The sequence below is a fragment of the Homalodisca vitripennis genome, unplaced genomic scaffold (genome assembly GCF_021130785.1).
Source record: "Homalodisca vitripennis isolate AUS2020 unplaced genomic scaffold, UT_GWSS_2.1 ScUCBcl_1200;HRSCAF=4520, whole genome shotgun sequence".
Lineage (NCBI taxonomy): Eukaryota > Metazoa > Arthropoda > Insecta > Hemiptera > Cicadellidae > Homalodisca > Homalodisca vitripennis.
This window is the reverse complement of record NW_025777333.1, coordinates 110,880-125,390: the sequence shown is the minus strand read 5'-3', so window position 1 is coordinate 125,390 and position 14,511 is coordinate 110,880. Positions and strand designations below refer to the sequence as shown.

Sequence of the window (14,511 nt, the reverse complement as noted above, 5' to 3'; positions counted from 1 at the left end):
AAGTCTTTATAGTTTCCGAATATCCAAGCATCAGGTGATCTGTTGCATCTAGAAGAGGTTTATTTCCCCCCTCTAAATACTGAATCACCTTATCTACGTTGCTCCCAGGTGACTTAGGTTTCCTTCTTTTGGCAGCTGGTTCATATGGACTAGCCGTGTAGGATAGTTTCTAACAAGATTCATATTGATCGGTTCTTCTTGGATGGGCATTTATCTGCGTGCTGGCATTTCTTGATTGTCACCTCCATCGTCAACCAGTTCATCGGGTTCGTCAACAAACTCATCATGGTTTGTGTTGTCGCCTTCAATTTCAGGTGCTGTCACGTTAGACATAGTTTTGACCATTCCAATAAATGGCTTAAACCTTTCCATCTGAGTGGCCCAAGTCCACTAGTCACTATCAAGTGTCCATCCAATTCAGGTTCAACGTACTTTTGTTACAAGTACAGGTTTTCAATTGTTATGTTGAGCATTGCTAATCTAGATTATAAGCTCATTTGCGTTGATGTGGGGGGATATGGAAAAAACAGTGATGGGGGTATATTTGAAGAATCTGTTATGGGAAAAAAGTTCAACACAGATCAACTCAATTTACCTGAAGACACACCTCTTCCTGGACAAAAACAGGAGACCCCGTACTGTTTAGTAGGTGATGAGGCATTTGCATTGAAACGAAACGTTATGAAACCCTTCCTACAAAGAGAAGCTGGAAGAGACCGAAGAAAGAGGAGGTACAACTACCATGTTTGCAGAGCACGTGGTGTGGTTGAAAATACATTTGGCATACCATTCGTACATATGTACGAATAACCATTAATAGTTTTTTTTAAATTAAAGAAATTAGCTGTATTAAGAATTATCTATTATTATTAATTACCTTTTTATTTGTATTTACTTTTCTTATTACTAAATAAACTAGGTACACCTTTTTCTGCAACTGTGTGATTTGATATAATTTAGGGGCCATACACATATTACGTATTTTTTAATTTTTAAAGAGGGATAAAATGTTTGAGTTACGTAACGTTGAGCCAGCCAACCCCTCCCCCCCATATAATGCAGCATAACGCTACGCCATACCACCTCTCCTCTCAGCCTCATATTTACATAATATAATCATTGAATAATGGGTTGTACAACTCAGCTTTATACGAGTAAGTTATCTACAGTGTGTAAAACGACTTTTCCAGCCATAAGAACCAATGTAAAATATGTAAAAAGTAAGCGTAATTGGTAGGACTACTAGGGTTACTGGCTACGAGTCCTGCGAATTGACTCGGGAATTTAACAAGGGCAGGTGTTCTCACGGTAGACGGCGTCACTACTTCCTGTAGCTCAAGCTGCTTCCTCATCACTGTACCAAACATCCTTACCATCACTTACAACGTGGTGGTACTAAACAATAAAATGGCTAAAATTATATGCATACGAAACATAATTACGTAGACTTGGTTCATTAAATACTTTGCAGTACCTCTATCCTGGAAGAGAGGTTAAAGTGCTTCTTGGTACCAGCAATTTTGATACTTATCAGAGGTATTCAGTGTCTTTCCGATGTCCTCCCAGATCTTGTTCTTCTTCCGTATGTTCTTATAATCCTTGTGATTTAAATCATAGAGCACCGGGTATGTGTACACAACTTCAAGTAAGTGTTCAGTGATACACGACATGTTGTTTACACGTGCACCGGACAGACAAAAACTCACAAAACTGAGTAGTTCAGGTTTGGCCGCATTGTATCGCTGCGATAACGCGCTGCGAACAGTGCATGCAGCGTTACTGCGATAATATCGCTACAGTATCGCAATCGTCTCGGTATCGCGGTTCGTTCTGGTGTGTGCGGCTCCATAATCCACCATGGTATCGCACGGAGTATCGCTCTGGTGTGTGCAGGACTATAACAAACAGCATGTGCTGCAGGTATCTGATGCTGGGGATTTAAACCCAATATTGAATTCTGTCACAAATGTTTTTCTAAACATTGAACACTTAACTTTCAGATCTTCACTAGCCTTATCGTTGTAGATAGAATTTAGTTTTTATAATACTTAGTTCTGAACTCAAGTATATTCGTTTTGACTTTTTTCTATTGTAGTGGGACTCTGTCCCTCTTAATTTTCTAATAAAATCTCTTAACACTTTCCTTTTTTAGTGTGTTCTTCATACTTTTTTCTGTCCCCTCCCCTCCTTTCTTCGATTGCCTAGCCAGAATTAACTCTGTGTAAAATGGTCCCTAGTCTCTTTTCACTAACTTTTGTTATAGTAAACCGAAAAAACCTTTTGCAAACTGGTATCGTACAACCAGTTTCTGATGGTTAAAAGTAAGTAACATTAAAAGCACGTTCCCCCTTCTTCTTTCTTTTGTTTAAATCAACAGGCCTAGGACGGCGTTGTTTTACTGTGTGTGTCTGAATTAGATTACCAATAATGTTGTCTTGTCTTTTTTTATCAGGCTTACTGTAAAAATCACTGTTAAAGCATTTTAGCTGATTAGGCTTAAACCGAACACATAAAATTATTTTAGTGTTGTGACGGCAAGGTCGAAAAACAAGAGCTCCTCTATCCTCTGAATACCGTAACTTTTTCTTCTGTTGCCTCAAAGAATCTTGTTTTCTTCTCTTGCTGCTACCACTATTACATTCACCAACACTAACACTACCATATACTTCTTCCATGTCAATAATATTAGGTTAAAATAAGGATTAATAATTAACCAATTTCCACTTTAAAATGCTATGCACTAGTATTAGAACCATTCACAGTAGAGGATAACCTCAAAACAACAACAAAACACTTCATTCTGTCCAGTTAGCTGTTCTCAAATCAAGCGCTCTGATTGGTTTTCTCCGAAAACAGGTAAGTCCAGAGGTGATTTCATTACCCAAGAACGCCCTGATTTTTCGCCTAAAGAGAATTATTTAAAAACATTTTCTTACATACTCGCAATCTTTCGTCTCCAACATTTAGATAGTAGCCTACTTAAAAGACGTATTTTTTCGCGAGTTCCCTGGAACAGAAGAACCACGCCGAAAATCTCGTGTAGACTTTTCCACCAAAGATACTATTGTTGCTTTTTTGGCCTCTCAACTTTCAATACGTTTCCAAAGGTTCACTCACTTTTTCACATTTAAAGTGCCTCACATTATTGCAACTGCACCGGCCTTTTAGTTTTATATCTTCTCTTTCAACGGATAGTTTATACTTACCAGTATCTTGTTTTTAAGGCCTAAATACTTTTCACCACGTCTTCTTTTTTCTGCATGCAAGTTTCTCTCCCAATCACTTGAGTTGAGTTTACATTTTCCCCCTTTCTTCTTTTCTTTTTATCCAAAGGCACAGATTCTACCTCTTCAAGACCAGCCCCCTGAGCCCCTTCTTGTGGAATATTTAAATCAGTTTAATGCGGTTTATTTTTTTCTTGATTCAGTTTTGGCTTCTTATTAGTTTGGGCTTCCTGTGTAACGTTTCTTTTTCCTGAAAGTTTTTGTCTCTTAGAGGCATTATCACTATCTTCATCACTTGAGCTTAATAAAGGTTGGTATTTTTCTGAATCTGAATCTGAAGAAAACAAAAGATTCATAAATCGTGCTTTCATTAACCCTCTAAGTGGCGGTTATTTTTGGTCTCTGTGGCAGGCCGTTTTCGGGTAAATTGCCGTGATCGTTGAACTTATTTTTAGAAAATATTGTCTAAGTGATTACCTATCAACATTATATATTTTTGTTTTCCTTATGAACTATAGAATAAGAACTTTGTAGATGTGTAAAGATTTTGTTTTTGAAAAAATATATTTTGAGTTCTACTGTCCGTCACTTTGAAACTACTGGAGCTACAAAATAATGTCAAATGCACAGAATATACAAAATTTTATTCTAAAAAAATTACTTCCTATAAACTTTTTTCTATTTACAATAACAAAAAAGTTATATGGGAAAAACTAAATCTATGTACAAACTTTTTTACATATTAACATATTTTACCTATGTAACACATTTTTTTACCCTGAGTCACTAGAAGGGGCTTGTCTTTTCCTCCCAGTAGTGTAGGGCCTATAATAGTGGCTTAGTTTGTCATAGCACAGTGGATGAATGCCACAGTTGCAGCCTGGACACCAGTATACACTTTTCTTTCTCTTTACTGTAGGGTCTTTTGCGCAAATTATGCAAACCCTTTTTTTTCCTTCAAAATGAACAATTGCATGTTTTTTACTAGGGCCTACTTGGTGAGGACCTGCAACAAAAGTGTCGGGAATGGTTTCTTTTCTTACTAATTCTTGAACCACTGAATCTACAAAATCATCTCTTGCCATAGGCTTGTCTGAGTTTTGGAAATACAATCTTGCTTTGTCTTGCGCAAGAAAGGTGATAAATACTCTTGTCACTGCTGTCCACAGCGCCCATTTTTAAGTTGTATTTATTTATAACAACTGGTTTTACTGCTTGCAGTCCACTTTTGCTGGTAATTTATTTATTTTCAGCGTGACAGCCAGTTGTCAATAAATATACAGATTTCCTAGATTTCTTTTGTTTGTATTTTACAAGCAAAATTTCACCTTGCCTATAGTAAATACTTTCTTGCTCCCTGTAACGTGTCTATAGTAAGGTTATCTACTATAAACTAATTACAACTATTTTTGTTTTAGTATAAGAGCGATCAATTGTGTTCTGAACTAATAACCCTTTATTTTAAGAATGCACAAGTTCCAATGGAATTCAATAATTAACCTCAGTATAAATTAACAGTGATTTTTTTATTAAAATTTGAAATCAATAATACAGCAACGCCAAGGTATCTTTCTTTACTTTTAATTTATTCTCAATTAAATCTTATTTATAACTCATCAAAACTTTACAAGTCCAGTCTTAAAATTAACAATCAGTCAGTCATTCAACAATTGTATCCTTCTAGTTCTCAGTGCTAATGTTTTCCACAGAAACTCAAAATTAAAATCTTCATTAAACTTCAAAATAAAATAATCTTCTTCAAATATAAAATTATATAAATAATAAAACAATACTTCTTCTCAAAATAAAAATTAAACAAATTAAGGTAATATTAAAATATAATATATGAGGCAAGACAATGTCCAACCAGTTAAAGTCAAAAATTTATCAATTTCAAACTACTTATTTTCTGTTAGTTTCCAATTTACAAATCATTGAATTATCCAGAATTGTTCGCTTGGCTTTGAATGTTAAATTTAGCAACTAGTTAAATATATATAGAATCTCAGAAGATTAAATAAATTTTCTTTTTCAGTAGATTATTCCTGATTAAACCAAATTGAACAGGAAAATATCATCAAGTAAATTTTCTATTTCAATATTAAATCCTAAATTTCACAGTACCTCGCACTTCTCCAGAAGACTTCACCAAGTAACCGAAATGGCTATTATATATTACTTAATTGAAACACTACTTTAAATTTTGAAAAGAAATTTAAATCTTACAACTCAACAAACTCAACCTTCTTCCCGAAAAATCAAAACGGCAAGAGTAGGCTAAACCTTAATACGTCTACACTCTCTGAGCACACAGCAAAGAATCCCCTTAAAACGTGGTTGAAGCCACCGGAAGGATCTAGAAGTCCCTCCCACCATCTAATCAAGTTAACATTGGCCAATAAAAATTGAGCAACACAATGTCTGTGTTGAATGGTACCTATCCAACCCAGACATGTAACCTGTGCTCAATACCTACATACAAAAGGAAGCTTCTAGCATTCCTTGAACCCGAATTGACAAGAAATTCAGCACTGCTGGAAGGCTCACAATCTTACAATTCAACTATTATATAAGTTTACAATTCTCTTAATTAAAAATAAAAATATTCCTACAAATAATTCAATAATATAGGAAGCATCCTATATCCTCCCTACCTTCAATGCTAGAAGCAAGGCTTCTAGTAATAATGAGGACAAACTACTAACATCAATTAGCAAGAGGCTTTAGACCTCACCTACCTTTTACCAGAAATAAAAAAAAAAAAATTTTTTATACAACATTCACCTTATGATACATATGATTGATTTAATTTTGCTTTTTATAATTAATCCATCAGATGTTTTTTTTGTTTATGTTTTAAAAATGTGGTTCTGAAAATACAATTCAATGTTATGGCAGATTACAGTTTACGAGTATTTCTTATTTTTATAAGTTTAGTAATTTAATAGTGGCGACGAGGTAAAAAGAAGGAGAAATGACTAAAGAAGAAGAAGAGTTACAAAAACTAAAAAAAGCTCGATCTATTATTAAGGGCCAATTTTCAAAGGGAAAAAGACTTGCTGAAGGTAACCCTACATTAACCGAACTAAATATAAAAATCAAGGCTGTGACTGAATACTGGGAACGTTACAAGCAGGTTCAGAATGGCATTGATTGTTTGACAGATGAAAACTATTTAGAACATGAAATAGAATACAGATGTAATGTGGAGGATGAGTATTTAAACCTTACAACAAAATTACAAGAAATGGTACACAATCTCAAAGACACAAACATTACATCTACTTCATCTCCAAGTGAAGCTGTTTGTACGGTTTCAAACTACACTTCAGGGAATATAAATTTCAATCCCTACCACCCTGATGAAACCATTTCAAATTTTGTGAGAAGATTAGAAGTGTTTTTACAACTAAAGAATCAAAGAGCTGATGATAAAACTAAAGTTTACACATTGCTACATGCTCTCACTCCCCAACTGCACCAACAACTGTACGATATTTGTGCTCCCAACGACCCGTTAGATAAAGATTACGACGAGTTAGTACAGCTTCTTAAGGATTTTATCGACCCGCAACCAAGCCAGTGGGCCTTGCAGCATAAATTTATTTCACGGACTCAACAAGAACATGAATCAGTTAGTGAGTTCTCGGTGGCTCTCAAGAAGATGACAATTAACTGTAACTTCAATTGTGGTTGCGGTAAATCAGTTGCAGACTTATTTCTCAAGTTACAGTTTATTCGTGGATTGAAAGACATAGATATTCGGACTAAATTACTCCAAGACCGCGAGAAACACACCTATCAGGACATTGTGAACATAGCTTCGGCTATAGAGCTTGCCAAAGCAGAAAGTATGACTGTTAGCCGAACACGTACTGAACACATTGAATTAAATCAGGTTCAGCAAAGACATTCAAATGAAGAAAACACATCTAAGAGAGTCTCACCTCGGCCAAAACCTCTACTTAGTCCACGTTCAACAAATTCAGCCATTGAAAAGCTCAAAGGAAAATGCTATCGTTGTGGTTCACCCTCCCATCGTGCTAATAGCTGCAGATTCATAGATGCAACTTGTCGAAAATGTGGAAAAGTTGGACATATAGCTAGTGTTTGTTTGCAAAGTAAATCTCAATTACAAATGAAACCTGGACAACATCAAACTGAAAACAAAAGTGACTTGAATAGTGAGAATGAATATGAGATTAATGTAATTAGTGACAGAAATAATGACAAATTTATGGTTAACATCAACATCGAAGGCAGGACATTACCCATGGAATTAGACACTGGTGCAGCTCTTAGTACAATGTCTTACAACGAGTTTAAAAAGCTTGCCATCCCACAGAAAATATTTTCTACTAACATTGAACTTCGAACTTATACAGGAGAAACCATAAAACCGAAAGGAGTAACATTTGTTAAATACACGTACAAGACTCAGAAGTTTGTTGGAAAACTACCTAATTGATCAAAACGTTGACGCCATATTCGGAAGGGACTGGTTGAGAGAAGTTAAATTAGATTGGGGTGAGATTAAAAGTCTTACAACGAGTCAGACTTCAAATCTTGGAAGCTTGTTAAGTGAATTTAGTGACTTATTTGATGGAAAAATTGGTGTTATACCTGAATATCTGGGACATTTTAGACTTACTGATGGCGCGACGCCAATATTTGTAAAACCAAGACAAGTACCGTTTTCCCTAAGAAGTAAAGTAGAAAATGAACTTACGAGACTAGAAGAATGTGGAATCATAACAAAAGTAGATCATTCAGACTGGGGAACACCCATCGTACCTGTTGTCAAGCCGAACGGTCAAACACGGATTTGTGCTGACTATAAAGTGACTTTAAACAAAGTGATCAAAGACAAAAACCATCCATTACCCAGGATTGAGGAAATCTTCTCTCAAGTGAACGGAGGAAAATTATTTTGTACCTTGGATATTTCTAATGCTTACCTCCACATGAAAATGGACGAAGAAAGTGCACACATGCAGACACTCAGCACCCATAAAGGTATGTACAAAGTAAATCGTTTGATGTTTGGGGTGAAGGTAGCACCATCTCTCTGGCAACAATTCATGGACAAAACCTTGCAGGGACTTTCTGGTGTACAATGTTTCTTTGACGATATTATCGTTCAGGGTAAAACAGCTGAAGAATTATTGGCTAGATTACGTAAAGTTCTAGAACGATTAAGAAACAATAACTTAAAGATGAACCGAGATAAATGCAAGTTTTTTCAAACGAGTATCCAATATCTTGGGCATGTCATTGATGCTCAAGGACTTCACAAAACCAAAGACAAAGTCTTGTCTATCATGAACAGCAAAAGACCGGAAAACATAAGTGAACTTAGAACATTTCTCGGTCTGGCAAACTATTACAACAAGTTCATCAAAGATTTAGCAACAATCCTCCACCCACTCAATAATTTACTGAAGAAAGGCAACCGTTATGTGTGGACTTCAAAATGTGAAGAAAGCTTTCAGAAGGTTAAGTCGGAAATAACCAGTAACAATGTACTTGTCCACTACAATCCAGAACTCCCATTAGTACTTGCAACCGATGCGTCTCCAGTGGGCCTTGGAGCCTGTCTTTCACATCGATACAGCGATGGAAGTGAGAGGCCAATTAGTTTTGCCTCACGCACTTTGACCAAATGTGAACAAAAATACAGTCAAATTGATAAGGAAGCAACAGGTATTTACTGGGGACTCAAGAAATTTTTCCCTTACTGCTACGGGCGAAAGTTCATTTTAGTGACTGACCATAAACCGTTAGTGTCAATATTCAGTCCCACCAAAACCCTTCCAACAATATCTGCTACAAGACTGTTCAATTATGCACACTTTTTATCAGGTTTTGACTACTCAATTGAATATAGAAGAACCTCTGACCATGCCAACGTTGACTTTTTGTCTCGTTTTCCTACTGAACATAGCACTACAAACTTTGTGGACGATTGCAGCCTTTTTCAACTTAATCAACTTGATTCATTGCAGATTGACAGTATGCTTATATCCAGAACAACTGCTCAAGATAAATATTTACAACCAGTACTACAAGCCCTTGAAACAGGAGAGACGGTCGAACCTTTTGGTTTCCACGACAACGAACTAACACTACAAAATGGTTGCATATTCAAGGGCTACAGGATAATGATTCCAGAAGCTTTACAACACTCAGTGTTAAATGAACTACGTGTTGGACATCTAGGCATGGAGAAGATGAAAATCCTTGCTAGAAGTTTTTGCACGTGGAAAAGTATTGACAGAGATATTGAGCAAATGGTACGTACATGTAAACAATGTCGACTAAAACAAAATCAACCTGCAAAAGAACCGAATCATCCATGGCTGACCCCTCAAGGACCATGGGAGAGATTACACATAGATTTTGCTGGCCCGATACAAGGTCAGTGGTATTTCATTGTTGTGGACGCCTTTACCAAGTGGGTTGAAGTAATCCCTACTAAAAACACGTCAGCAGAATGGTGTATGAAGGAGCTAAGAAAAATGTTTTCTACATTCGGCCTTCCTTTGGTCTTAGTTCTGTACCTCAGAACCAGACTAGCGCAACTCACATGTCACTAATTTTACAGGAGAGCACAAAACTTGTAAGAACATATGTTTCTTTACTGTAACAATTCTATGGCTTGGACTTTTTATGAATTATTATGTTTTTTATGTTTTTAGAGGTGAATTATTCATGACTTTGGTTTAATAATTTTTTTGAAATTTTTTAATAGCTTGGTAAGGGACTTACGCTGTTATGGTTCAAAATAAAAAACACATATATTTAAGATACGCTTTTATTTTTATATACATCTAAATTAATAATACTTATTTATTAATGTGTTTTACATAAGTAAGGTTAAGTCAAAAATTAAAACATGAAATTCATTGGTAGATGATAAATATTTTTTAAAATAACTCAACTGACGTTGAATCTTCATCTGGAAAGTCTCCCGCATCCTCTCCATGGGGCAGGAGTTGAAAGTAAGCTTTATACTCATTAGGTACCCATTGTAAAATTGTCATGAGATCTCTGTATTTCTGTGAGCTGATTGGCTTTTTGCTCTGTCTTAGCTGAGGGATGGTTGTAGGCATTGTAACTTCTTGATTTCTCAGAGATCGTCTGGTTAGGTCAACTTCTTTGAACGTGTCATTTTTAAAATTAGTTTTGTAAAAAAGAACACCCACTTTGTCAGATCTAAGTTGCAACCACACAGTTGCAGATATCAAAAAGGGTTCACCATCAGTGTTTTTCTTTCTTGCTACGAAAGCAGATTTTCTGCCTTTCACAATGGCCATGAAATCTAGAAAATCTTCTAAATTCATTCTCTTAACTTCAAAGGGGTCTTTCTTCTTACAGGAAGCAATAAAATTTGCCCAATCATTACATGTATATATTGTGTTGCCAGAAATATGTTTCTTGGCTCTTTCAATTATACTGTGTTGGCCATCTACTTCCATATGTGTGTGACCTGGAAGCAAAAATTTGTGATTTATCTCTCTCAAGTTTGGACTAGTTTTCAATAACCATATATACATTAAAATCATGTTCATGTTACGGTTTTGTCCGCTACAGTTGTCTGTCCAGACGGTTAATTTCTCAATTCCGCTTTCAATAATATCTCTACTTGCCCAAGCATAAAAACAAGAGGCCATTTCACTTCCACCTCTACCCCCTGTTACTTCATCCCATAGCATGCACCAGGTCTTATTGTTTGCAGGATCATGAATCGTGTAATTTAGTGTCCAAAGTTTCCTTAGGTAAAAGCTTTGTGAATTTGTAAGATTAGGTGTAGGGAGACATTTTTGAAGGTCAGCCATTACTACTTTGCTTTTGTGATCTTCTTTTCCATGAAGTTTGTCTTCCCTTTTCAAACGATATCTGGACGCAGCCTCATCTAAATGCTCTTGGTGTCTCCTGCTAATCTCTTCCAATTCTTCTGAATTTTGTTTATTCTTCAATCTACATTCAAATTCATCACACACATCGCATGTGGCATTGTCTGGTAACTTGAATGCCATGTTAAAGTCCTCATTAAACACTTTGCTAAACAACCACTTCTTTGCAGGATTAACTTGTTTTTCTCTACACTCTTCAACATACAGTCCATACATTTTGTTAATGTTGAGGTGATTGCCCAAATATTTCCTGCTTGTACGTTCTCTGCTGTAATGGCTTTGATACGCTGGATATTTTGAAATATGAGATTTAATTCCATCTATTATTTCATTCTTAATTTTTGTTCCAGGTACATGTTTACCTCTTTGGTCAGGCTCAACCATTCCTGTCGTGCTTGTTTTCTGTTGTGATATTCGCATAAACATCTCAGAGATAGCCAGAGTGTTTAGGAAAAATGTTTTGCAGACTATTTCTTCACAACTATTTATTTGAAAACTAAATTTATTACTTTGAGCCCGGTTTCCCTTTGAGCCATCTTTCTTCCTGGACCTAGCGACAGGCTTGCTGCTTATACAGGAAACAACAAACTGACGTTTAGAATCCCAGTCTCTGTCTTCTCTCCAAAAATCTGAAAATATACCTTCTCTCTGATCTTTGGTAAAGCGCTGATAGCACTTGAGACGGCAAGTAGATTTGCAAGGAGATTTCAGAGATCTTGCTTTAATCTCTGCTCCCTTAGCACTAAGATAGTTTTTTCCACTAACTCTTAGCTGTTTCCTCACACATTTTTTCCATTTGTTTTCATTCCTCACCCTCTTCTTTCCTTTTTTTACATTAGGATTGGTTTTGTTTGCTTCTTCCTCCGTGTCCGAATCAGTGTAAGGAACCAGTAGAATTTTGTCTTGAGCTATCTTTTGGCTCCTCCTCACATAAGAAGTACTGTCACTTGAAACCTTTGAAGCAACTCTAGGAATACTCACTATAGACTCATCAGTAGATAGTTCTGACTCTGAGTTGAAACGAGGACAGTATGTGCTATCAATATCAGTGTCATCTACGTTAGATGACAAAACAGAAGTTCCTGGTGATGGGATATCTGCATTACCAGAGACAGCCAATTCTTGAAGACTATCCTCTTCTTCAGCAACTAGGCCTGAAAAATATGAAATTGTGAATTATCGGTTATAAATGTGGTATTATAAATTTAAAACTTGATTAACACAACCGCTGAAGATCATAATTAAAGTATATATAATTAGAAGTGTTTAAGCATCACATTTTTAGGTCCAGTATGAACTAATGTATGAAAGCCTTGGTAGAATCATTTGTAAATTAGTATGACAAAACATTTGTTTTATTGAAATTTTATTCACATTTTGTACAACATAAAAATTTGTCTCTACAAAAAGAAGGCCGAATGTCAAACTTGAGATTAAAATTGCAATATCAAGCATGGTAAACTACATATTTTTAGCAGTTTGCAATCATCAAAGCAGCTTTAAAAATATGAATTAGTTGTATATGGCACCAAAAATTAAGATAAATATATACGTATGAATGTACTTGTAACACACTTAATCTGTAAGAACGAAAAACACTCACTTCATGGGTAAGCTTAAGTATACAAATAGCTATTATTTGTGTAGTATGACAAAAAACAAGTCTACTATAATTTACAAAACTTTCCCATCATGGTGAATGGTTTTATAGGGCTGCAATATAATAAATGACCATCAGTCGATTAACAGTATATCGACTATTCATATAATCGTAGTATCGATATTCGTGATTATCTACCACAACCAAAATATCCTACCGGTAATTACATCATAGTTATTTCAATTCACAGTCTAATTCAGCTGTAATATCTAAAATAATAACAGATGACAATGTTATTAATTTTAAATATTTATAATTCGAATGTTTATGTACTCAATAGTTTCGATATTGACTATCGATATACTGGTATTCGACGGGTGGTCGCTTATTATACTGCAGTCTTTTATAGTAGTGAGTTTAAAACATTCTTGATGAACACTTACCTTGCGATGAAAAGGAGATATCATATGACTGAAAATCCTGGTTGGTAATACCATCATTCCAAACAATATTTTCATCAGTAGCGAATTCTTTATTACTTTCTGATTCGACTTCCATTATATATTCATTTTCATTGTTGAGAAGAACAAACGGATCAACTGCCTGCAAAATATAAATTTATTGTATTTTTACGACCTTCAGTGAAAATAGGCTAATAGTATAATTATTGTTGTGGTATGCTTATAATTTAATTTTGTACGGATAGGCTCAGCCACTTGAAAGTAACTCACACCAGTATTGTAAACAGATTTATCAATCTATACCAATTTGATTACCAATAAGTGTTTTAACCCTATAAGTGGTAGGGATGAAGTTGCTGGAGAGTTTTTAACAAGTTTTGGGACCCAGAGGTTTAACAAAAGAATAATACCAGTTGTTAGAAAAAAATGAGGGCTAAGAGTTATAACAGTAAAAAAATTGGTTTGCAACACAAGTAATTGTATAAGTATATTTTAACCAGGCTTACCTGTAATGATGTCAATGAGGGTGCAGGATTTGTGTCCATCGAAGACAAGCTTAAGACGTTTGTTTCATTGTTTTCTTTAGTAGTTTGTTCTGGTAATAATAGTAATTGCTGAGAATTATTTACATTGTCCTCCAAAGCTAATTGTAAAATAAGTTTCGCTCTGCTGCTCATGTTGATGAAACTATAAGTTTAGGTTAGGGCATCAATTCATGTAAATTTCACATTCGACCAATCAGCTGAGACATGCACAACTACTCTAGAAAATAAAACAGCTGTTTGTATCAACCATTCTAGCAACAATAAAGTTGAGCCAGAGTAGCGTAACTCCCCAGCTGGAGTTACGCTCTGTACTTTTTAAATTTTTGTGAGGACCATAACATATTAAGTGACCTTACGCTGTTCTGGTTCTTACATCCCTTTGGAATTAAGCTATTTCAAACACTCCTATTTCCTGCTAGGTTTTTTTTTAAGGAGTTACATTGTTATGGCTTTATAAAGCAGAAAAAAATATATACAGAATGCTCAAAACCAGAATATCGAAAAATTTGGAGTTACGCTAGTGTGGTTCTGACGTACAGAGTTTCAGACAATGGAAGCCAATTTACATCTACAATATTTCGCCAGTTCTTATCTGCTAATGGTGTTGTACACAAAACTACAGCTCCCTACCATCCTTCGTCTAATGGACAAGCTGAGCGTTATGTCCAAACAGTAAAAAAATCACTGAGGGCAATGGAAGATGAGGGGGGAAAGATTGAGCTAAAATTATACAGGCTTTTGATGCAACTTCGACAATCTCCAAAC

General features: G+C 35.5%; 1 protein-coding gene across 1 annotated transcript; it reads right to left on the bottom strand.

The window, feature by feature from the left end:
* Positions 1-210: 210 nt before the first annotated feature.
* LOC124371276 lies at positions 211-14,277 on the bottom strand. Its single transcript, XM_046829616.1, has 4 exons — positions 13,708-14,277; positions 13,184-13,343; positions 11,503-12,294; positions 211-317 (listed from the first exon to the last, which is right to left on the bottom strand). The coding sequence occupies exons 1-4, from the start codon at positions 13,876-13,878 to the stop codon at positions 211-213; spliced, it is 1,230 nt and encodes a 409-aa protein (XP_046685572.1). The 5' UTR covers positions 13,879-14,277.
* Between the last annotated feature and the right edge of the window lie 234 nt (positions 14,278-14,511).